This window comes from Stomoxys calcitrans, chromosome 4, assembly GCF_963082655.1.
Source record: "Stomoxys calcitrans chromosome 4, idStoCalc2.1, whole genome shotgun sequence".
Taxonomy (NCBI): domain Eukaryota; kingdom Metazoa; phylum Arthropoda; class Insecta; order Diptera; family Muscidae; genus Stomoxys; species Stomoxys calcitrans.
This window is the reverse complement of record NC_081555.1, coordinates 111016326-111043611: the sequence shown is the minus strand read 5'-3', so window position 1 is coordinate 111043611 and position 27286 is coordinate 111016326. Positions and strand designations below refer to the sequence as shown.

At 37.2% G+C, this 27286-nt stretch overlaps 1 protein-coding gene across 1 annotated transcript; it reads right to left on the bottom strand.

Annotated features, from left to right (window-relative positions):
• Positions 1-12192: 12192 nt before the first annotated feature.
• Positions 12193-26654, bottom strand: LOC106088250 (tabinhibitin 4). The gene is made up of 2 exons (XM_059367417.1): positions 25495-26654; positions 12193-12626 (listed from the first exon to the last, which is right to left on the bottom strand). Exons 1-2 carry the CDS (start codon positions 26409-26411, stop codon positions 12296-12298), a joined length of 1248 nt encoding a protein of 415 aa, XP_059223400.1. The 5' UTR covers positions 26412-26654; the 3' UTR covers positions 12193-12295.
• Between the last annotated feature and the right edge of the window lie 632 nt (positions 26655-27286).

Here is a 27286-nt window from a genome sequence, read left to right as displayed (position 1 = left end):
ACTGACAAACCCCTTGGCCGAGCTCTAATGTTTTATAGAAATTTTAAGATATTTACCTGAAACAAACATTCGGTAAAGATCATTTTTCCAGACAATTGATTTATTTTTGAGACAGAATGGAAAATTTTGTTTTTTTTTTCGAAATCTAAAAGTAGTCTAATTTTGTTCAGATGTGTTGAATGTATACATTGCATTGTATACCCTATTTGATCGGTTTGTTATCTTCTCTAAGTTCTCGTTAGAAATGTTTGGTGAAAATGCCAAAAATTGCTCGAAAAAGTTTTTGTGTATAAAATTAGTTTTATAAGGCAGAATGTCGCCAGAAAACATTCCAATAAAATGGTCACCATTGGTAACACTATACAACAGCCAATCTGGGTCGGTGGGAAATCCAAAATTAGGTTGTTGGTATTAGGTCAGTAAGGCGGCCTGGTAGTTGAGTTGGTAGCGTGCTTGGATTACCAGTGCAGGGTTTCCGCCAGAAGCCTTGGTCTGTATCACAATGGGTTTAAAAACATCATCAGTCTGTAAAGGACTGCCACTCTTACTTAATCTACCTAACCTATTAGGTCAGTAGAGCAAAGTCCCCAAAGAGTTTAGAGCTCTCAGGCCAAACTGTTTGCAGGACTCTTTATATAACCTAAGCCATCGTTTAAGGGTCCCCATATTTTGCCATATATACCAGACACATTCAGAACTGGTTAGTGATATGCCAAAAATATGTCTATTTTGTTTTATTTATACGTCATTTTCGGATAAGTGAAACTCATTATCAATTAGGCGCCAAGACATAAATGAAAGTCATTATTCACTTCCTCTCAATAATAAAGTATAAAAAAACTAGAGTTGAAAATGTTCGTCCCAGGAATTTCTCCAAATCCCGCCCATTTTTCAACTTCAACCTCGTGAATTCAGGTAGCTACCTGTAGGCCTTTCTGAAATTTAAGCCTGTAGGCATGCAAGAAGGCATGCATAATCTAGTATGGATGGAGGGCATTTCTAAATGTCCCATGAACCTTCCATTAAGGAACAGTTTCTTATGCCGAGTCCGAGCGGCGTGCTGCATAGTGACACCACTTGGTAGAGAAGTTCTAACATGGCGGGATGTCTTACAAATGTAGCCAGCAGGGATAACCACCGCTGAAAATAAATGTCCCCAGCATTAGGGGGGAAACCCCCCGCTTAAATGTTTTTCTGATGTTTTTGCTAGGATTCCAACCCAGGCTTTCAGCCTCATAGCCGGACGGCTAACCCCTGCGCTATAGTAGCCTTCTTGAATAGGGATAAAAAAGCTAATTTTGCCCATGAACATTCATCTAAGGAACAGGGGTATTGCATTAAAATTGTGATAAGAATGGCTTAACTCGGGATCGATCCGCCCTTAGGATCGACCCTAGGTACATTGTGTTGAGAATGGTAAATAAGGTGTAGTGCATAGGCATTAGGCAAAGAGAGAGAGAGAGTCTCAGTGAGAGACCGGGAGACAACGGATCATGCACAAATAGAGAGTGCCTATGATTATCGATATGACAAGGCGAGTTGTTGGCGCCTTTAAATAACCAATGTCCGCCTTGTTCTAGCTGCGGTAGGAGCTTTGGATTAAGCTGCGACAGGACTTTTGGACGAGCTTGCTAACATACAGGAGCTTGACGAGGATCGCCGCCTCCACATGAAAATGAGGCTTTAAAAACAACAATAAAGGGAGAGAGAGAGAGAGAGAGTAATATATGAAAAACTAAGATTGGCTGGCTTGTCTCACTCAGGGTTTCTCGGACATTGAAAAGTTTAGAGTGCGATATGGGTTATGGTAAAATGCCAGGCAATATGTGTTGACCCAATATACTGTCTCTGGCAGGACAGGGCATTGGCAAATGTTCGACCCAATCTTTCTATTTGTTTTCAGCAAATGTAATGCAGAAATATAGACTTTCGGTCTGTGATTTAAAAATGCAATAATCAGTTAGAAGCTTTAGTTTAAAGATCTTTTGAAATGACTTTTCGTTTATATGCCTATCCATAGCTGGTGGCACTTTATCTGTAAGATATCGTAAAGAATTAAAGCGACGCAATGTACGTCCCACATATCATTAGTGCTAGGGTAGTTCACATATTTTCTTATATATAGTTTGGTTCCTCTCGTTCCTGTTGTTTCGTTTAAATCACACGCGAAAACAACTTTGAATCGATGTCGTTATAGGTATGTGGCAAAATGGCTGCTTTTTTAGAAAACTGGAGAAATGATCGGTTCAATGTTACCTATCTGGTGACAATTGACTCCTTCACCTATATCTTATATACAGTTTGTTTCTCCTTGTTCCAATTGTTCTGTTTCTATCACAGGGGACCATAACTTTGAATCCATCCCGTTATAGGCGTGTGGCAAAATGGCAGTCTTTTCTGGAAATTGGTGAAATGGTCAGTTCAATGTTACCTATGTGGTGACAATTGACTCCTTCACTTTGCTTGCAAATGTTGGTTTTCCAACGAACATTCTGATGTGTCATGTCAATGAATTCTGTCGGAGTCAAGTTTTAATTGGCAGCCATGCAAAATTAGGAACATAATTTAGTTTGGTAAAAGCAAGGGTAGACAAAATTCGTTATGCCCTACACATTTTTCTTTTGGACTAATTTCATTTATAAGAAGTGAGAACATCTCTATTTACAAGACTGTCTAGCACAATTCGCCTTTAAAATAGCACATGCGGTTAGTCTTAAAACAATGCCTCGACGTTTTTTTTGCCTGTATGCGTTTTCTGGTATTTTTCCATAAAATTGTATGAGACCTTTTGTTTTCTGCGAAAAACAAGAAATGCTTTATTTGTTCAGAAGTTTCTAAAGTCTATTGAAAAGCTGTTTGGCCGTCTTATTTTAATAAACATGTTTGCCTAGTCTCATTGTTCATAAGCTTGGAACTTTACTTTCTCTGGTTTCAATGCCTAAACTGCTGTCAAACAAATTGTTTACTTCCTATTCTGAAATCACATTAGCCTTTAAATGATTCATGTTTTTGCACGATATTGGCGTTCAGTAGTTGTATCAGTGTCTTGTAGTCTTTCATATTGATCGGTCGAGGATATCGGCTATGGTACCTATAGATACCGTTCGGGCCAAGGATTTCAGAAGCTGAACACAACTCCTTTTCCAAAAAGATAGGGCAAAATGATTTTTTGTAGCTTATAAAGAGCACATAAAAATCGCAATTGACATATTCATGCATGGACGGATCTGAACCCTACTTTCCAAGGATGTCTAAGGGTGTGAGTTTGTTTTGAACCAGCAATGGGTGAGATGGAAACACAAAATAAAAATTAATATATCTCAGGGTATTTTGGGCGGATTTGAGAAAATTTGACATCGAAAGAAAACTTAAAGTAAGAAGAACCCGTTTCAGTTGGTCTCACTTCTATAGCTTCAGCTGTGAATTGACATATAATTTTGCCACAAAAATTCGAAAGGCGTTTTTCGGGCATTCCTAGAAAATATTAAAACAGAAAAGCGACTTTCAAAAGAAAACACTAAGAGAGCAGAATTCCCCAAAGTAGAAAAATGTTCTGAAATCGTTATAGAAATCCAGATATTTTATTTGTATAAACTTTGCGGCCTTATTTTGGAGATTTCTGGAGAGGACTAAATTATAAAGGAACTTTTAAATCTAAGTCCCAAGGGAGCAGAATCTGTCAATGTATTGATGTTGTCTGAACTCGTTATTGAAATCGAGATATTTAGATTTTTCTGAATGAGCAAGCGAACTCAAGTTTGGACTTCTCTGCAAGGATTTTTCAAAAAAATTGTACATTTTTGGAATGATAAAAGAGAGTACTTTTCCCCCATTTAAACACATGTTCTGCAGTTGAAACACACACCCACAAAATTAAGGCCTATATTTGCATAAACTTTGTAGGCCACATTTTGGACATTTCTGGAGGAGAATAAATCACAAAAAGGCTTTCAAATCTAAGCCCCAAGGGAGCAGAATCTATCAATGTATTGATGTTGTGCGAATTCGTTATAGAAATCGAGATATTTAGATTTTTCTGAATGAGCAAGCGAACTTAAGTTTGGACTTCTCTGCAAGGATTTTTCCAAAAAATTTTACATTTTTGGAATGATAAAGGAGAGTACTATTCCCCCATATCAGATCAGATTTTCTGTAGTTGAAACACACACCCACAAAATGGAGTCCCATATTTGTATAAACTTTGCGGGTCACATTTTTAGACATTTCTGAAGGAGATTAAGTCACAAAAAAGTTTTCGAATCTAAGCCCCAAGAGAGCAGAATCTGTCAATGTATGGATGTTCTGTGAACTCATTATGGAAGTGGAGATATTTCAAGTTTTTGAATGAGCATGCAATCCTAAGATTGGACATCTCTGGAAGGAATTTTTCAAAAAATTCTATATTTTTGGAAAGCTAAAGGAGAGTACTATTCCCCCATATGATCAGCTTTTCTGTAGTTGAAACACACACCCACAAAATGGAGTCCTATATTTGTATAAACCTTGCGGGCCACATTTTGGACATTTCTGCAGGAGATTAAAACAGAAAGGTGGCCTTCAAATATAAGTCTCAAGGGAGAAGACTCCGCCAATATATTTATATTAACTGAACTTGTTTTAGAATTCGAGATATTTAAATTTTTGAATGGGCATGCTAACCTAAGTTTGGACATCTCTGGAAGGAATATTCCAAAAAATTGTAAATGCTTAGAAAGCTAAAGGGGAGTTGTATCTCACCATATGATCAGATGATTTTCTGTAGATGCAACGCACACCCACAAAATGGAGGCCTACATTTGTATAAACCTTGCGGGCCACATTTTGGACATTTCTGGGGGAGATTAAAAGAGAAACGTGTTAAGTTCGGCCGTGGCGAACTTTTGATAGCCATCATCAAGGTTATATCCATAGTTATCTCTTAATAGGGGCTGGTCTCGTTCATATTTGATTCAGAACCCGAGAACTCATATACAAGTAACAGTTTCAGTGATCGCTTTTTATGCGATTAAGACCCAAAATTAGAAGATCGGTCTATATGACAGCTATATCTGTATAGTCTGATCTGATTCATAATTCGGTCGGATGTCAAGAGCAGTCTTGCCACTCAAGAAAATTATTTCCTACCAAAATTTAAGAAAAATCCTACCAGGCACGATCAATACCTACCAAATGCCAAGAATGCGATATATGATTTTTATCCACCACCGAAGAGTTGGACATTTTGTCGTTCCATTTGCAACACATCAAAATATACGTTTTAAAGCCTTTAAAGTATATATCAATGGCTTAATATAAAAAGGACACAAATTAATATCTTCCAAATTGGTTTTTTTGTTTATTCTGGAAGACAAATGTCGGACGCACTTGCCTTCAAAATTTCAATAACAAATAACGTCCACCGAGGAGTCGATCTCTTGATACCACCGACAGATGTCATAATTTCTGATGCTAATATGAGACATATGTTTACATAACTAATTATGTCCTGTTATAATTCCGATAACCATACTCAGATGTGCCTTTTCCGTTGACAACAGACTATCAATGTTCGATTTCGAGCGTTCGTCCCACAGAAGCTTTGTTTGTTCACATCCGGCTGTTGAATTCCAGCGAATTAACCATGTATAACTATAACGCTCCTAAAACTACATGGAAAATTTTCGAAAGTGGTTATTGACACAAGAGCAGGGCTTGCAACCGATCTCGTAAGCATGTCCGCCTTCTCAATTCATATCATATCCACCTTCTCATTTCATATCATATCGTTATGTTCAGGAACCCAGCATAAAGCCAGGTTATGATTCCTCTGAAGACAATTTAAGACCTCTCGACAGCGACCCAAAACTTTAGATCTTATACTCGTGCCTACTAAAGCCTCCAATGCATCTTGACTATCGCTGTAGATACAGATGTTAGATCGATCTATACCTCTGGATAGCACAATCTTTGCCTTCCGAGTTTTAGCAAGGACCTATGTCTGGAAAATGCTACAGCCACCACGCACTCCGTCAGAGTCGGTATCCTAAAAATAGTCGGCGCTTTATTTTTTTCGTCCCTACTTGTAAGTCCGTCTGCAGTTCTTTCAGTGTGCTGTCAGGTATACAGGTATGGCTAACTGAAGTTTTCCTAAGCAGTTCAAGCTGTAATAATCTAAACAGAGTCCTCTCAGGCGACACTTTTATAAACAAATCCATCGACTGGATTCCCATCATAACCTCTGGGTACCTTGTAGCAATAGTGCCCATAGATCGCGCACATGTGTCCCTTTATCCGTCTCTGGCCTTCAAACATGACAGCCACACGTCAGAACTGGCCTTACCACCGCCGAGAACAGCCAGTGCATCAACGTAGGTCGTAGACCCCACTTACTTCCTATAAAGTTCTGACAGGAGTATAGAGCCGCAAAGGCTTCTTCTACTATCAAGAATAACGTCAGGAAGTTAAGCAGACTCCAAAGCTACCCCCTGCTTCATGGATAGTTCGAACTCCCGAATTCTTCTCTTCCTTCTGAACAAGACCAGTTCCGTCTTCCCAGGATTCACCGTTCGGCCACTATTCGGACGGATACAATTGCAAACAACCGCGCTATAATGATTTTAAAAAAGGTCTATGTCAAGTTTTATCCTTCTCCTGTAAAGTAACAAAAAATCGAGCTAGACCTTTTTTTTAGTTATCGGTATATTAGATCTTAGTTATATTCATAGACGATCTAGACGTGTCCGTCCGTCTGTTTTTGTAAATCACTCTCAATCAAAAGTTCAAAGATGACCCGTAAATTGTTTAGCACTCTTTGTACCGATCTTGGGATAAGAAATCTTGAGTTCACGTCGTATTTTTGCCCCGATTTCAATGAACAATCATGCCGAGTTTGGATAGAATGATCTCCCGATTAAAGGGCTTGATCCTAGAAATGCGCTGCAACAACTTATTTTACAGTTAGTTGCATGGACCCTGAGTATAGACATCTGAGTATGGACAAGATCTGAACATATTGCAGCTGCCATATATTCCCGCATTTTTTAACCAGAATTAACGAAATTTTGAAGAGATCCCGTAACATTTGTACCAGTTACAGGCAATATCGAAACTTACTTCCTTTTTCCTGAAATTTAAAGCAGTGAGACTCCTTGTAACATGCCCCTCGAGATCCTCGGTTTTTTTTGCTCTCTTAACGAAAACACAGAAACGACAAGAAATGAAATAATTTTGGCTTGTCGCCTGCAATAAAACTTTTATGGGCTTTAGACCCGTTCAAGAACTTCACCTGCATGCTTGATGCGCGTATCTGTGTCAAATTTCTGAAGGCAGTAGTGTGATTAAAACAGACGGACGGACAGACACGCGGACATGGAACCGAAATTGCGGCTTGTAAAGGCTTAAGAAGCCAAATCGGGAGAACAGTTTATAGGGGAACTATATCAGATTTTAAACCGATTCGGACCGTACTTGACACGATTGTTAGAAATCATAATGGAACATCACATGCAAAATTTTAGCCAAATCAGACAAAAATTGCGGCTTATTAGGGCTCAAGAAGTAAAATCGGTAGATAGGTTTATATGGGAGCTATATCAGGTTATAGATCGATTCGTACCGTACTTGGCACAGTTGTTGGAAGTCCTAACAGAATACCGCATGCAAAATTTCAGGTAAATCGAACAAAAATTGCGAGATCGGTTTATATGGGAGCTATATTAGGTTATAGACTGATTTGGACCGTACTAGGCACAGTTTTTGATAGTCATAACAGAACACTACATGCAAATCAGCAAAATCAGGCAAAAATTGGTGCTTGTAAGGGCTCAAGAAGTCAAATCGGGAGATCGGTTTATATGGGTTATAGACCGATTTGTTGTTGTTGAAAGTCATAACAGATCACCGCATCCAAATTTTTCAGCCAAATCGGACAAAAATTGGGAGATAAATTTATATGGGAGCTATATCTAAATCTGATCTGCTATGGCCTATTTGCAATGCACAATGACCTACATCAATATTAAGTGTCTGTGCAAAATTTCAAGCGTTTAGATTTACGCGTTCGACCGCTAGATCGAGTCAGAACGTCGAGACGATCAAGAATATTTATACTTCATGGGGTCTTAGACGAATATTTCGAGGTGTTACAAACGGAATGACTACATTAGTATACCCCCATTCTATTGTGGTCGGTATTAAAAAATAGCAATATGTTTTTGCGTACATATGCAATAGCAAACACCATTCACTCTTTGTGTATTTGAATGCATCACATATTAGGAATAAAAAGAAAATAAACAAGGTGCTAAAAATGGAATAATCCACAGTTGCTTTCTTTTGAAAGTCACTTTTCTATTTTAATCTTTTCTATAAATGCTCCTAAAACGCGTATCATAGTCTATGCCAAAATTGTATGTTAATTCACAGCTGTACTATTGAAGCTATAAAATTTTCCAAAATCCCCCTAAATTTCCTGTGATATATTAATTTTAATTTTGTATTTCTTTCTCAGCCGTTCCGAGTTTCTATATAACTCTGATTGGAGCAGGTTTAAAATTGGTTTGAAATACAGGTTACGTTTTAGGTGTTTGCATTACTTTACTTTAATTGGCTATGACAGAACATTTGTTCCACTAGCCGAACGTAGAATAGCGTTCCAAGCGCCTCGATCTTCTGCGCTCATTCTAAAATCTCTGACACCAAGTTTTGAGGTGTCTCCCACCACTTGATCTTTCCATTGGGCTTTTGGTCTTCCCGGTTTGCGTGTATCACCGTGTTTGCCTTCAAAAGACTTCTTTGCTGGAGCTTCCTCATCCATTCTGACAACATGAATTAGCCAACGCAGTCGTTGTATTTTGATGCATGTAACTATGCTATCATCGTCATACGGCTCATACAGCTCGTTGTTCATACGTCACCTATATTCTCCATTAACGCAAACTGGTCCATATATTTTACGAAGAATCTTTCTCTCAAATACTCCAAGCACTGCCTCATCTGCTTTCACAAGTACCCATGCTTCAGAACCATATAACAGCACGGGTAGTATCAGTGTCTTGTATAGTGTAATCATCGTCTGTCGAGAGGTGGCCTTGTTTCTAAACTGCTAACTTAGTCCAAAGTAGCATCTGTTTGCCAGTATCTCAAAACTGGTGTCATTCGTTTCGGTTACGGTTGTGCCGATAAAGTTACTGACTGTCTCAAAGTTTTGGTTTCCAACTTTCTCCATTTTCTTTATCTGCTAGGTTGTTCAAGGTGTTTTGGGAGTTGAGTGTTAGCGTAACAACTGCAGAAAATATGGTTATATAGGATCATGGTATGCTCCTAAGCTTTCCAAAGATATGCAAGTTTTTTTGGAAAATTCTTTCCAGAATTTCCAAGCTGAGGTTCGATTGCCCTTTCAGAAACGTTTAAACATTTACAACTACAGATTGATTTGAAGACCAGTTTTCGGTTTTAGTCTCCTTCAGAAATATCTGAAATGCAGCCCCCAAAGTTTGTAAAAGTGTAGGCATCCATTTTGTGGGTGTGTGTTTTCATGTACAGAAAATCGGATCATATGGTGGAATATTACTCTTCTTTAGCTTTCCTTACATACCAATATTTTGAAAAAATTCCTTCCAGACAACTCCAAGCTGTGGTTAGTATTACCAACCTTAAAAGCAAAATATCTCGATTTCTATAACGATTTCAGAAATTTTTTCACTTTGAGGAATTCTGCTCCCTTAGGGGTTTCTAGGAATGCCCGAAAAACGTATTTCGATTTTTTTGCTAAAATTGTATGTCAATTCACAACTATACAAAATAAGTTATAGAAGTAAGGCAAAATGTAAGGAGTTATTGTTTAAAGCTTTCTTTGGATGTTAAATGTTTCAAAATCCGTCCAAAATTCCCTGAGATATATTAATTTTGTGTTTCAATCTCACCCATTCCTGGTTCAAAACACCTTAAACTAACAACTACAGTCGAACTTCTCTGTAACGAAGCAGTTGGGGACCGACGAAATACTACGTCATAGAGAAATTTCGTTATAGAGAAACTGACCAAAATTTGGTTGATTTGACCTAAGTGCAAAACTAATCAAAAACACACTTGGATTCGAGAAAATAGTAAAAAATCTGCCATTTGAGAACGAGTAGAAATAACTCTTTGAAATGTTGAAGGGCAATTGCTGAGGTGTTAACGAGATTGTACGAATTCGAAATTGAGAGACGTGGTAGGTGCGGGCACCTCTAGACAAGCCCCTAAATCAAATCTTCATTTGTGGTCCAATTTTCAGATTTTCAATTTTCTGAAAAACAAAATTTTTAATTTTCCAAATAAAACAGTTACAAAAAAAAAAAAACTAGTAAGGGTGTGCTAAGTTCGGCTGGGCCGAATCTTATATACCCTCCACCATGGATCGCATTTGTCGAGTTCTATGCGCGATATCTCTTTTTTAAGCAAACAAAGAATATTGAATAAGAACTTTTATGCTATTGGAGCTATATCAAGCTATAGTCCGATTCGGACCATAAATGAATGCTGAACATTGCATAAGTCATTGTGTAATATATCAGTTCATACGGTTAAGAATTGCGCCTTGCAGGGGCTCAAGAAGCAAAATCGGGAGATCTGTTTATATGGGAGCTGTATCAAGCTATTGATCTATTCAGACCATATTAGACACGTATGTTGAAGGTCATGAGAGAAGCCGTTGTACAAAATCGGATGAGAATTGCGCCCTGTAGAGGCTCAAGAATTCAAGATCCCAGATCGGTTTATATGGCAGCTATATCAGGTTATATACCGATTTGCGCCATACTTGGCACAAATGTTGGAAGTCATAACAAAACACCTCATGCAAAATTTCAGTCAAATCGGATGAGAATTGCGCCCTCTTGTGGGTCAAGAAGTCAAGATCCAAGATCGGTTTACATGGCAGCTTAATCAAAACATGGACCTATTAGAACCATACATAGCGCAGTTGTTGGATGTGATACCAAAACACCACTTGCAGAGTTTCAGTCAAATTGGAAGAGAATTGCGCCCTCTAGGGGCTCAAGAAGTCAAGACCCAAGAACGGTTTATATGGCAGTTATATCAAAACATGGACCGACTTGGCCCGTTTACAATCCCAACCGCCCTACACTAATAAAAAGTATTTGTGGAAAATTTCAAGCGGCTAGCTTTACTCCTTCGAAAGTTAGCGTGCTTTCGACAGATAGACGGACGATCGGACAAACGGACGGGCATGGCTAGATCGACTTTAAATGACATGACGAACAAGAATATATATACTTTATGGGGTCTCAGATGCATATTTCGAGGTGTTACAAACAGAATGACGAAATTAGTATACCCCTATCCTATGGTGGAGGGTATAAAAAAATGATGACCTTGTGACTGCTAGTGAGGGACACATACGGCAGATGTTTTATGGTCTCCTCTTCTTTTTCAACGTCTGCACAGCTTCTGCAAAAGTCGTTACTTGCAACCTTCAGTCTGTCAGCATGTTTATCGATCAGACAGTGACCTATCATGATGGACACAATGACTGACTGACGTGTGTTCTAGCCAGCGACAGCAAAGCTGTAGACCTCTTCAAGTCTAGATTAGGCCATATTATTTTGGAATGTTCACAACCCCCTTGGCAACCAACTGTCATTTGTTGTCCTTTGGCCCTGACCGTGTTGTTTTTTTACTGATCATAACATATCTGCAAGATTTCATCAAAATCGGTTCAAATTCGAATGTAGCATCCATACATATTAATCGCCGGATTTGCACTGATATGGCCGTAGTAACAACATTTTCAAACGATCTGTTTAAAAGTCGGTTCAGATTTAGATATAGCTCTCATATACATATATATTTATATATTGCCCGAATTTATATTTGTAGGTTAGGTGTAAGGTATTACATAGTCTGCTCCGCCCGACTTTGCCTTTCCTAACTGGTTTTATTTTGTGTCTGTCTACGTTTTGTTCCATCTATTTTGTGTGAATCCGAAAAAAAATAATTGTTCCAAAAAAACGTTATAGTTTGTTTGAGAATTTCAACTTGCGCTTTAAAAACAATTCGTTACAGAGAAGTATTCGTTATAGAGAAGTATGGTCCTGGTCCTCAAATCAAGAGATTCGTTTATATGGCAGCTATATTAAAATATGTTTCCTTTTAAACTATACAAGGTTTTCTCATTTAGTGCTCCATCAAATCCATTCAACATTCACACCATTTCATTAATAAAACAACAATTTTATTTTAAAAACTAAACTATAACTAAATTATATACAACAATTCATTCAAAACAATATTGCAAATAGTCAACATTATTTTTTTACTTTTTAACTTCATTATCTACAACTTCGTAGCCATTTACATCGACATCAACATCAACATCATCTTCAGTATGATCACTCTCATATTCATATACCGGTTCTTTCCAATCACACAAAGCTGGAAATTTACCACTAGCCTTGTAAAGACATTTCGATGCAGTAGGTCCACTCTCATAGATGGGCTCTCCAAAAATATTCGTATAATCATAGTTGCATGTCATTAGAAATCTCGTGGTTTTCGGCGTATCTGGTTCATGATAACGGATGGCACCACATCCCACTTTATGTGCACGATCGGCAACCATTTGTGTAAAATGACCAATTTGTTTACTAAAATCGAAAATTAAAAATTGTAATTAATATATTTCTTATAAGAAATTGGAAACGGTAAGAATTTATAGGATGTTATTAATTTGGTATTACTTTATAGCGATGGAAGTAAATATATACAAATTTCATTCCAATATTTACACATGGAAATACTGATTTCCGAAATAGTGATTTTAATCGTATTAAAACCCTAACGCAGTTGTGTGCTTGTGTCAGTCTTAGATAAGGCTATAGAGCTGAATCTTGGTACATATCAAAGGCCTGCGCTAGACTGTTCCTTGATGCTTTCAAGACACAGTGACACTCATAGAGTATTTCAAGAACTGTACTCTTTGTTTAAAAATACAACATAATATGAGACAATTGAGAACTGAGTAAAACAGATAACAAGACACCAAGATATTGAGATGAGTGAATGCATAAAATGAGCCCTTCAGCAAAAAGAAAGATTGATTCGGCTTTCACTGAGTGCACAATGTACAATGCATGCATTCGGGTACATTTTGCTTCAGATAAAGTACTATTTTTCTTGACATCTGCTTTCATAGTACGAAATTCGTACGAAAGTAACGTTGGCAAAAGCATAGGTAAACACATACGCCTAGTTTTCATACCCACCACCGAATGATGGGAGTATATTCATTTTGTCATTTCGTTTGCAACTCATCGAAATGTCTATTTCAGACCCAATAAAGTATATATATTCTTGATCAGCGTAAAGTTTAGATCGGTTTATTTTTAGATATAGCTACGAAAAAGATCAATATTTTGTTATAATCAATTCAAGAATGATTTGTACTTATTAGTATTTGGTCCAAATCGGAACATATTTCCATAAGCTGCTATAGGGCATAAGGTATGCATTTTTCACCGGATTTTAACGAAAAGTGTCTTACGTATATACCCGAGGTGGTGGGTATCCAAAGATCGGCCGAACTTAACGCCTTTTCACTTGTTTTTATTGGGTTGCCCAAAAAGTAATTGCGGATTTTTTAAAAGAAAGTAAATGCATTTTTAATAAAACTTAGAATGAACTTTAATCAAATATACTTTTTTCACCCTTTTTTCAAAAGCAAGCTAAAAGTAACAGCTGTTAACTGACAGAAGAAAGAATGCAATTGCAGAGTCACAAGCTGTGAAAAAATTTGTCAACGCCGACTATATGAAAAATCCGCAATTACTTTTTGGTCAACCCAATATATGAGTTAACAGTGTGCAAACGATTTGTGTGATCAAGTACCAGGTACTTTTTAAAGTGCCAGGTACTTTTTATAGTGCCAGGTACTTTATATAGTATCAGGTACTTTATATAATACCAGGTACTTTATATTGTACCGGATACTTTATATAGTACCAGGTACTCTATATAGTACCAGGTACTTTATATAGTACCAGGTACTTTATATAGTACCAAGTACTTTATATAGTACCAGGTTCTATATATAAAGGGTGATTTTTTTGAGGTTAGGATTTTCATGCATTAGTATTTGACAGATCACGTGGGATTTCAGACATGGTGTCAAAGAGAAAGATGCTCAGTATGCTTTGACATTTCATCATGAATAGACTTACTAACGAGCAACGCTTGCAAATCATTGAATTTTATTACCAAAATCAGTGTTCGGTTCGAAATGTGTTCATTCACCGTAACGTTGCGTCCAACAGCATCTTTGAAAAAATACGGTCCAATGATTCCACCAGCGTACAAACCACACCAAACAGTGCATTTTTCGGGATGCATGGGCAGTTCTTGAACGGCTTCTGGTTGCTCTTCACTCCACATGCGGCAATTTTGCTTATTTACGTAGCCATTCAACCAGAAATGAGCCTCATCGCTGAACAAAATTTGTCAAAATTTGAACACATTTCGAACCGAACACTGATTTTGGTAATAAAATTCAATGATTTGCAAGCGTTGCTCGTTAGTAAGTCTATTCATGATGAAATGTCAAAGCATACTGAGCATCTTTCTCTTTGACACCATGTCTGAAATCCCACGTGATCTGTCAAATACTAATGCATGAAAATGCAAACCTCAAAAAAATCATCCTTTAGTACCAAGTACTTTATATAAATGTCGCGACGATCAAGAATATATATACTTTATGGGGTCTCAGACGAATATTTCGAGTAGTTACAAACAGAATGACGAAATTAGTATACCCACCATCCTATGGTGGAGGGTATAAAAATGATTGAATCAATTAACCTTTTAATTGAAAATGGCAAAAATTTAAATTACGATCGTAATTGAAAAAGTTTAGATTTAATTGAAACAAGTAAAAAGGCATTAAGTTCGATCGGGCCAAACTTTGGATACCCGCCACCTCGGCTATATACGTAAACCCCATTTCGTCACAATCCGGTGAAAATTGGACATCTTAAAGACCCAAATTCGGCACGTACATTGAGTGGTCTAATATATATGCCACTATTCAATTTTATAGAAAAAATAATGGTATTTTTGGCTGATATATCCAATTATAAACCGATCTGAACCATATTAGGGTCGGATATTGTGAGGTTCAGAAAAACTCACTGTTTCGAATTTCAGCGAAATCGGGTAATAAATAAAGCTTTTATGGGCTTCAGTCCCCTTATCGGCAGATCGGTCTATATGGCAGCTATATCTAAATATAGTCCGATCAGAACCAAATTTAGGTCGGATGTTGGGAGGTCTTAACCTACTCACTGTTTCAAATGTCAGCGAATTCGGGTAATAAATAAAGCTTTTATTGGCTTCAGACCCCTGATCGTCAGATCAGTCTATATGGCAGTTATATCTAAATATAGTCCGATCTGAACCATACTTAGGTCGGGTGTCAGGAGGCTAAAAATAACTCACTGTTTCAAATTGTAGCAAAATCGGTTAAAAAAATAAAGCTTTTATAGGCTACAGACCCTTTATCGGCAGATTGGTCTATATGACAGCTATATCTAAATATAGTACGATCTGTACCATATTTGGGTCGGATGTTGGGAGGCTTAAAATAACCCACTGTTTTAAATATCAGCGAAGTGGGGTAATAAATATGGCTTTTATGGGCTTCAGACACTTTATCGGGAGATCGGTCTATATGGCAGCTATATTTAAATATAGTCCGATCTAAACCATATTTACGTCAGATATCGGGAGGCTTAAAATAATCCAGTGTTTTAAATTTTAATGATATAGGGTAATAAATAAAGCTAAAATGCCCTTCAGACCCTTTATCGGGAGATCGGTCTATATGACAGCTATATCTAAATATAGTCCGATCTAAACCATATTTAAGTCAGATGTCGGGAGGCTTAAAATAATCCACTGTTGCAAATTTTAGCGAAATCGGGCAATAAATAAATCTTTTATGGTCTTCAGACCCTTTATCGGGAGATCCGTCTATATGGTAGCTATATCTAAGTATAGTCCGATCTGAATCATATTTGGGTCAGTTGTCGGGAAGCTCCAAAGTAATTACTGTTTCAAATTCCAGCAAAATCGGATGAGAAACTAAAGTTTTTGTGGGCATTAGGCCCTTCATCGGAAAATCGGTCTATATAGCAGCTATAATCAAATATGGTCCGATTTGGCCCATTCAAGAACTTAACCAGCGTGCATCAAAAAGACGTATCTGTGCCCAATTTCTCTAGACGTATCTGTGCCCAAGGCTCTAAGAGTGATTACAACAGACGGATGGACAGACACATGGACACCGTTAAATCGTCTTAGAATTTTACGACGATCCGAAATATATATACTTTGTAGGGTCGGAAATTGATAATTCGATGTGTTGCAAACGGAATGACTAAATGATTATACCCCCTATGCTACGGTGGTGGGTATAAAAATGATTGAATCAATTAATTTTATAATTGAAAATTGCCAGAATTTCAATCACGATCGTAATTGAAATAAAATCTGGGTTCAATTAAAAATTATTGATTCAATTAATTTTATTTAATTTTCAATAAAATTTTTAATTGAAAAAATTTTTGTTATATTATTTTCTGTTTAGCACAAATTTCTACACAATTGGGTAATAAATGCAACTTTTATGGCCAAAAGATCGGCATTTGGGCTATTCGGGGACTGCTAAAGTTCGATATTGCCCGTCTTCGAATTTAACATGCATTCAGTGAAATGAAAGAATCTGTGCAAAGTTTCGGCTCATTATATTAAGTTTTGAAGACTGTAGCTTTATTTCAGCAGACAGACGGATGGACATGGCTAGATCGTCTTAAATTTTTACAAGGATTCTGAATATATAAATCTATGTTTTCTAATGACAAAATGGTGTGTATTAAAACTATACATTCCTATACATTTTCTCCCACTGTGCTTGGTGTTATGTTCATCAGAGCATAACTAATAAATCAAACTATCAGTGCCGCCAAGTCATCTTTCATTGGATGGCATCAATTGCAATTCATTTAAATCACAGACCGAAACATTTGGCTAGGCGACAATCTATATCTCTTAAAGCAAAAGTGCCATAAAAAATAGTTCTTTAATAATTGAAAGTCGTTGCTATTCATTAAATCAATGACAGCTTGCGGAGAGATTTGAAATAATGAATAGTGAACCTCACCAACTGTAGAATGCATTATTTTCCATATTAAAAGACATATGGCAGGCACGTGTTTGAAACAAATTTTTTATTAAAGTTTGGCGAGACGAATTCTGTGTAAATTGTTTTAACGAAATAATACTAATCAATAGAATGTGCTTTATCAAGTGATAAGGGTGGAGGAATATTAATAAAAATCGTATAAGAAAGAAGTACAGATGTGATTTCTTTGGCAGGGCCAAACCTTGACACCCAAAAGATTTCTGCTAAAATTTACACAAATAATTTTCAAGAATTCAAATCTGTTAATAAACGAGGCTTGACGCAGCCCAAGTTCCAAAGCAATGTTTATTTGTAGTGGGTCAAGAAATGAAATTCTACAAGAGCCCATAATTCCAGACTTTCAGGAATTGTTGATGGTTCAGCAGATTTAAAATTCGAACTTGTTTGTGCAGAATTAAGATTCCTGGCAAACACTACAATATTTGTCTTGTTCTTATATTGCACCTAATTCAGAACACTATGATTTTATGTACAAGCAGATAAATGTGGTAATCGTTAATCGACGTTAATCTGGAGATCGATAATATGACAGCTAGATTCTATTATGATCCGATTTGAACCAAATTCGGATAGTGTATGTGGGGGTTTAGCATTACGCGTTGTACCAAATTTCATCGTAATCGGGTAATAAAAGCACTTTTAATGTACCCAGGATCTTAAATCTAGCGATCGGTATATATGGCAACTATAGGCAAATATCTTATACATAAAAATCAATTTGTGTTTGTTTGTGTGTTCCTTGAAATTTTGATGGTACATAATGATCCCGTGGTGAAAATAGGGTACTAAATTTTTTGATATCTGATGGGCGAGCGGACCCTCCCCCTTACCCTAATTTTCAGAAACCCCAGATCTCAGAGATGAGTATTGCGATTTAAGAGAAATTTTGTGTGCTCTCTCATAGCAACTTACAAACAAAAATTTGGTATCCCAATTTCGGATGGGTACCTAGGGGGGCGCCCCACCCCAAAACCTACCAAATATATATATATATATACACCAATCACTACAATATGGGACACAAATGAAAGGTATTTAAGATTAAAAAACGTGTCTGATATTCGATTGTCGGACTAAAGGGTTGTGGGACCACCCCAACCCCTAAAACACCCCAAAATCTGACATATTTCCGACAAAATCTGACATATTTTCGGCAATATGGTACTCAAATGAAAGGTATTTGCGAGTAAAATACGAATCTGATATCCAAATTTGGGACAAAGTTTCTGGGGGTCCACCCCATCCCCAAAACACACCTCAAACAGGACTTATTTACTGACCAAAGCAGTATGGGGTTCAGATAAAAGGTATTTGAGTGTAGAATAAGAATCTGATCACATGAAAGGTCTTTGGAAGTAAAGCACGAATCGGATATCAATGTTCGGGAAAAGTGTCTATGGGGCCACCCCACCCCATAACACCACCCAAATAGGAAGTATTTGTTGACCATTGCAATAAGAGGTACAAATGGGAGGTATTTTGGAGTAGAACACGAATCTGATGTATATTTTCAAAGCCAAGTCACTGAGTGGCCGCCCCATCCCCCAAAACCCTCCCCAAACCGGACATGTTTGTCGACTATGGAAAATTAGAGCTCAAATGAAGGGTATTTGGGAGTAGACTATGAATCTGACATCAACATTCGGGACCAACTGTCAAGGGGACGTCCCACCACCATAACAACCCCCTAGTAGGACGAATTTGCTCACCAAGACAATTTGGGTCTTCAAGACAGTGGAGCTCGATATTCATAGTTTTTAGGGCCCAAATACCAAACCGGACATATTTGCTGGCTTTTTTAAGAAGGGGTTTAAGTGAATGTTATTTGAGATTAGAAATCGAATTTGATATCCAATTTTGAGGCCAATGGCAATATGGGGTTCAAATATATGAGAAGAGAGCACGTTGCTGATATATTTTCAGGGCTTAGTGTTTGGGGGCCACCCACTCCCCAAGACACCCCTAAATCGGGCATATTAACCGACCATGTCAATGTGGAGCTTAAATTGAAGGAATTGGGGGGTAGAGCAAGAATTAATACCCACTTTCCTTTCCCCAAAATACCCCACATACAGCAATTTTTTACTTACCAATATGGGGCTCAGCTAAAGGTACTTGGGAGTAGAATACGAATTTCATATCAAAATGTAGGACCATGTATTTAAGCCATCACTCCTTCCCAAAACACCCCCCAAAGGGTGAAAACCTTACGACCATGCCAATATGTGGCTCAAATGAAAGGTATTTGACATTAAAAAACAAATTTGATAACCAATTTTGGGCCATGTTTTTGGGGGACGCCTCATCCTGTAAACTCCCCTCAAAACCTATGGCAATATGAGGTTTAAATAATTGGTATTTGAGGGAAGAGCACGATGCAAATATTTTTTCAGAGCCAAGTGTCTGGGGGACTACCTCACCCCGAAAACAGCGCTAAGTCAGACATCATGAGAATATCGGGCTGAAATAAATTATTTTAACAATAGAGTACACCTTACATCCAAACTTAAATTCTTAGACCAATAAAGATCATGTGGGATTCAGATAAAGACAGTTATATTGTTAAGCTGTTTGTCAAGCGATATACCAGTTTCGTAGCATGCTATTTTACTAAAAGCTCTTTAATTGCCGAAAATAAATATTCCAAGGAAAATGTTGTTCCATATAAAGTAAAAGAAGGCGCAGCGGTGCGGGCTCGGTCCAGCTTCTTGTTCTATATGGATCAAGCTCAGTACAGGTGTCGAGGGGTCTAATAAAACTCACTGTATCAAAATTTTAACGTAATCGGGTAATAAATGCACCAGAACCGGAGACTGGAATATATCGCAGCTATATCCAAACATACATCTATTTGGACGAAACTTGATACGGATGTCATGGGGCCTAACACAATTTACTGTGGCTAATTTCAAAGTATTCGGATAGTATATACACCTTCAATCGACCGAAGACCTTAAATCGGGAGATCGGTATATATGACAGCTATTCCCAAATATAAACCTATCTGGATCATACTTGGCTCGGAAATTAAATTGAAATTTGTCCCATTTTGCTGTGACAAATTTCAGCGAAATGGGACAATGAATAAGGCATCTACGGTCCTAAGCTCTTTAATCCAGAGATCGATCTATATGGGGACTGCATCAAGATATTGTTCGATATACCTCATTTACCAACTTAACCCTAACTTAATAGAGCTGTCTTAAAAAAATTCTACCTCGGTCAAAATTGGTTCAGATTTAGATGTAGCATTTGTCAACCGTTTAAACATATTTGCTTTGCTCGAAATTTGATAGGGGTTGTTTAATAACCCATCTGATAACATCCGTCGAGGTTTATAAAAATTGGTTCATAATAAGATATTACTCCCACTTTAAAACTTATAGAGTAGGTGTAGGGTATTATAAAGTCGGCACCGCCCTACTTTTGCCTTTTGTTATTGGTCGTGATCGGATTTTTTTGCCATTTTCAATTAAAAAATTAATTGATTCATACATTCATTAATTGAATATAATTTTTTTTTAATTACAGTCGCTATTGAAATTTTTACTATTCTCAATTAAAAAATTAATTCATTCAATATTTTTTAATCGATTCTTATAAATATTTCAAATATGGTGCTTGAGTAAATTCTATTAAAGGCTATTTTGTCCCCTACAATATAAAGTAAAAGAGATTCCAAAGCGCATACGTCCCACATTTCGACAAATCTATAGCAATACCATGGCCGCTAGTTCTTCGTGCCGGATTAACCACATGGAGTCCTTCATCGTCTAAGGGCTGCCGCCTCAGTGCACAACACTCTACTACGACAACAACAACAAGCTAATCCATAGGGGCACCCCTACCCGACACCCGAAATTTTTTGACGAACCACCGCGGGGAAATTTTTCGAAACAGATTTTTATTTTTTTTGTGTAATGAAATCCTGATTGCCGTAAAGTAGACAATTGAAACTTATTTAAAAAGTGTTCCCGTCATATAAGATCATATTTTAGGGGAAAATTAGCTTGCCGAAAGTCGGCAATTTTTTATAAAAAAAAGACAAACCAAATTTTTTTTTTCAAAATTCTTTACAGTGAGATTTCTGGAAACTGTTTTAAAGATTTGTTGCATTTGTTGGTTTCTATTTAAAAAATTAAATAATAGCGATAATTCTATTACTTTTGACAGCTAGTCCGATTTTATGTCATAGTCTTTAAAATCTACTTTTCTTCAGTAAATGGTCACAAAATATTAATAAAATGATTTTCATACCCTCCACCATATGATGGGGGTATACTAATTTCGTCATTCTGTTTGTAACATCTCGAAATATGCGTCTGAGACCCCATGGCATTTTAAGTCGATATAGTCATGTCCGTCCGTCTGTCAGTCGAAAGCACGTTAACTTTCAAAGGAGTAAAACTAGTCGCTTGAAAATTTGCACAAATACTTCTAATTAGTGTAGGTAAGTTGGGATTGTAAATGGGCCATATCGGTCAGGGGTTGATATTGCTGCTATATAAACAGATCTTGAATCTTGACTTCTTGAGCCACTAGAGGGCGCAATTCTTATCCGATGGGGCTAAAATCTTGCATGATATGTTTCGTTATGACTTCCAACTACTATGCTAAGTGTTGTTGAAATCAGTCTATAACCTGATATAGCTGCCACATAAACCGATCTGGGATCTTGACTTCTTGAGCCACTAGAGGGCGCAATTTTTACTCGATTTGGATGAAATTTTGCTCAGCTGCTTCTCCCACGACCTTTAACATACGTGTCATATATGGTCTGAATCGGTTTATACAGCTCCCATATTAACCGATCTCCCTATTTTACTCCTTGAGTCCCTAAAAGATGCGATTCTTATTCGAATTTGTTGAAATTTTACACAATGACTTCTACAATGGTCCGATTTGGACCATAACTTGATATAGCTCCAATAGCATAGCAAATATTTTCTTTAATTATTTGTTGGCATAAAAAGAGGTAATGAAAATATAACTCGACAAATGCAATGCATGGTGGAGGGTATATAAGATTCGGCCAGTTCGAATTTAGCACGCTTTTAGTTGTTCTTACTGCGTTATAAGATCAAATTAACGAATAAGTCCCAACTTTTCGTCCCAAAGGCATGCTTTCTATGAACATCAAATTTCGTTGAATTTTTCTATGAATTTCAAATTTCAAATTTCAAAAAATAATTTCTATGAAAATAAAAATTTGACGAAATTTTCTAGGAAGACTTATTTATGAATCGCAAATTTTTACTAAATTATTTTATAAAACTCAAATCTAGACCAATATTTTAAGAAATTGAAATTTCAATGAAATTTTCTATGACAAATTTTGCCAAATTTTTTATGGAATTTAAGATTAAGACAAAATTTTTTATTTTTTTTACAAAATTTCAGCCAAACTTTCTCCACAAAAATACAAACAAACAATATGCAATTTACTATAAAAAAATATATTTTCTTAATTTTCTTTTTTTTTTTCAATGAGATTTGCTAAGCAAACCAAGTTTGTGCAATCGGGTATTGTCCAGCTGCTTTGTAATAGCATTTGACTGGTTTTCTAGATCGCAATTTCGTTTGGAACCACTTAAAGTCGTCGGTAGGATTTGTCTCCTAGGTTGAAACTATGCTATTAAGAGTATTTTCATTTGCAGCGCAGCAAGAACAAGGATTACTCCACTTCATATGTTTCTACCAAATGAAGACATAGAACTCTTACAAAGAAACACACTTGCCCAACTGCTTCCCTGAGTAATGGTCGATTATCGTAAGAGTGAGTTTTCAATGAAGAATTTTTATACTCTCCACCATAGGATGGGGGCATACTAATTTCGTCATTCTGTTTGTAACACCACGAAATATGCGTCTGAGACCTTATAAAGTATATATATTCTTGATTGTCATGACATTTTATGTCGACGGACGTCTGACTGTCCTTCCGTCCCTCTGTCTGTCTGTCGAAAGCACGCTTACTTTCGAAGGAGTAAATCTAGCCGCATGAAATTTTGCACAAATACTTTTCATTAGTAAAGGTCGGTTGGGATTGTAAATGGGCCAAATCGGTCCATGTTTTTATATAGCTGCCATAAAAACCGATCTTGGTTCTTGACTTCTTGAGCCTATAGATGGCGCAATTCTTGTGTGATTTGACTGAAATTTCACATGAGGTGTTTTGTTATGACTTTCAATAACTGTGCTAAGGATGGCGCATATCGGTACATAACCTGATATAGCTGCCATATAAACCGATCTGGGAACTTGACTTCTTGAGCCTCTAGGGGGCACAATTCTTGTCCGATTTGACTGAAATTTCACATGAGGTGTTTTGTTATGACTTTCAATAACTGTGCTAAGTATGGCGCATATCGGTACATAACCTGATATAGCTGCCATATAAACCGATCTGGGAACTTGACTTCTTGAGCCTTTAGGGGGCACAATTCTCATCCGATTTGGAAGAAATTTTGTACAACAGCTTCGTTCATTCAAAATACGTTTCTTATATGGTCTGAATCGATCAATATCTTGATACAGCTCCCATATAAACCGATCTCCCAATTTTGCTTCTTGAGCCCCTACAAGGCGCAATTCTTATCCGAATGAACTGGAATATTACACAATGACTTCTACAATGTTCAGCATTCATTTATGGTTTGAATCGGACTATAACGTGATATAGCTCCAATAGCACAATAGTTCTTATTCTTTGTTTGCCTAAGAAGAGATACTGCACATAGAACTCGACAAATGCGATCCATGGTGGAGGGTATATAAAATTCGGTCCGGCCGAAATTAGCACGCTCTTACTTGTTCTGCCTAACTTTGAAAAAGAGGGGTTTTTTATACCCACCACCGTAGGATAGGGGGTATATTCATTTAGTCATTCCGTTTGCAACGCATCGAAATATCAATTTCCGACCCTACAAAGTATATATATTTCGGATCGTCGTAAAATTCTAAGACGATTTAACGATGTCCGTGTGTCTGTCCATCTGCCCCTCTATCCGTCTGTTGTAATCACTCTACAGGCTTCAAAAATTGAGATATTAAGATGAAATTTGGCATTTTAAGATGAAATTTTTTGAACGGGCCAAATGGGACCATATTTGGTTATAGCTGCTATATAGGCCGATTTTCCGATAAAGGGTCTAATGCCCATAAAAACTTTATTTTTCATTCGATTTTGCTGAAATTTTAAACAGTGAGTAGTTTTGGGCCTCCCAACATCTGAAGCAAATATGGTTCAGATCACACTATATTTAGATATAGCTATTATATAGACCGATCTGCCGATAAAGGGTCTGAAGCCCATAAAGCTTTGTTTATTACCCAATTTCGCTGAAATTTGAAACAGTGGGTTATTTTAAGCCTCCCGACATCTGACCTAAGTATGGTTCAGATCGGACTATATATAGATATAGCCGCCATATAGACCGATCTCCCGTTAAAGGGTCTGAAGCCATAAAAGCTTTATTTTTTCACCGATTTTGCTGAAATATGAAATAGTGAGTAGTTTCAGGCCTTTCAACTTCGAACCTAAATATGGTTCAGATCGGACTATATTTAGATATAGCTGCCATATGAACCGATCTGCCGATAAAGGGTTTGAAGCCCATAAAAGCTCTATTTATTACCCAATTTCGCTAAAATTTGAAATCGTGGGTAGCTTTAGGTCTCCCAACATCCGACCCAAATATGGTACAGATCGGACTATATTTAGATATAGCTGCCATATGGACCGATCTCCCGATAAAGGGTCTGAAGCCCATCAAAGCATTATTTTTTATCCAATTTCACCGAAACAGTGAGTAGTTTTTGGCCACCCGCCATCCGACCCAAATATGGTAAAAATAGGACTGCATTTAGATATAGCTGTCATATAGACCGATATGCCGGTTAAGGATCTGAAGCTAATAAAAGCTTTATTTGTTACCCGATTTTGTTGGAATTTGTTATACAAAATTCAACAGTGACTTATATTTTTAAGACCACTCAATGTCTGCGCTGAATTTGAGTATGTTCTGTTTAAAATAGAAAAAGACAATATCCGATTGTATGAATTATTTCAAGACCAAATAAATTTAGCTCAAGACAAGTGAAATTAAGTTTAGACAAAATTTTTCATAAATTATTGAACACAATTTTCACCAATTTAACTCCTTATTTTTCATCTTATGCAATTCCCCAACTACCATTTGTTGCGTTTTACGTGTTGCAGGCTGTAGGCCATAAATACAAATTTGTGTTTTGCTTACCCCTCAGGATGTACTTGATATGAGTCCACATACGTTTGGTTGGCATCCACATACTCCTTGAACCAGTTCACAATGAAATTCTTCATGCGGCGTGAATGTGTTATGAATTCGCGTTCTATCCAATAGTAGCCAATGTTCTGGCCGCTATAAGCGAAACGTAGTGTATTACGACATTGGTCATGGGAAAAGTGGCAGCGTTTCACATGCAATGTTGCCAAACGCTCCAGTTCCGGGTCCCACTTAAGCAGAGGCATGTGCGATGCTGTATTATAGCCGGGTAAACGGCCGGAGGCCACTTTGGAACGTGCCAAATTATGCAAAGCCAAAATGAGATTGCGACGTCGATTGCTCATGTGCAGCAGGTGTGGCCGGAAACCGCAAGTTGGGGCAAAATTGCCAGGATTGTGGCAAGCAATATGGGGCAGTACTTGGAAGTGAGTGCCATTGTAGAATTCGCATAAAGAAGGCGTGCAATAGGGATCAAAAGGCTCAGTGGTATTAACGCTGGCTAAAGGTGAAGTCAAAGATGCTGTGGTGGTGGTGGTGTTTGCAGCCAGCTCTAAAGGATTAACAGTTGTGGCTGCTACCGGGGGCTCTGTGGCTGGAGCGTTTGTAGTAGTTGTTGTTGTTGAGCTACTGCTGGAGCTGCTAGTAGTCGTGGTGGCCATAGTCTCATTAATGGCCAAAATATCCTTAGCCGTAGTTGATTTTATAAATTCCGCTATGCTGGCTGTTATTATAAGCGGAGAGTCAGTTATGGGTGTCATTGGCATGGTTCGAGAAAATTTCCCCTCCATCTTCTTTTTGCCCGTGGGGCAAGGATTTCCTTTGGCCACCTTAAAAATTGCTTGATTTGCTAAAGCTTCCATCAACAATAATGATGTGATTACATTTAAAATTATTATTAATTTCCACATGTTGTTGCTGTTCTTGCTTCTGTATATTTATTTTATTATTGTCTACACTTAATTTTTTCTTACTAATTATGTTGTGTTTAATTTTAGGAAATTTTGTTCTTTTTGTTTGTTTTTTGCTTTTTCGGTAAATCGGTTTTTTTTGTTCTTTGTTTGTCTCGAAGCTACTTCAGCTTCCGAAATTTTTTTAACAACCCGTTCAACGACCGTTCTATGGCTTGAGCCAAAACAAACTGTTTTGCATTCATGCAGTCGTTGTGTTTTTCTAATCAAAGAAAGATCAACAACACCCAGCAAATTTCTAATTCTATTGTTAGGAAGAAAACAATATGTTTACAATGTGGAATGCTGTGGGGAGGTTTTGATTGATGATGAAGCTATTGGGCAACATGTTGAGGCAACATGTTGACAAAACAACGAAACTAAAATTTGGTAAACGACGATTTTTTCTTTTAAAAGGTGGGAGAGTCCAACCAACTTTTTTTGTTTAAAGCCTAAACTTGCATGAAATTTTCTCTAAAGACAAAATTTCCATGAAATGTTTTTCTAAAAACAAAAAAAATTTTCATGAAATCTTATATATAAAATTCAATTTGTGTTTGTTTGTTGTTGTACATTGAAATTTTCACAGATTGTGTGTCTGATCGGGACAATATGGGATTGAGATGAAATGTATTCAAGAGTAGAGTACGAATTTCATAATAAAAGTTGGGTCCAAATACCTGGGGGGCCGCCCCAGCTTCAATACCCCTTAAAAGAGGTATATTGGACGATCATGACAATATGGGACTCAAATGAAAGGTATTCGGGAGTAGATTACGAATATGGTCACGAAGTAGGAATAGGCGTAATAAAATGTTGATAACGAAAGGGGGCGG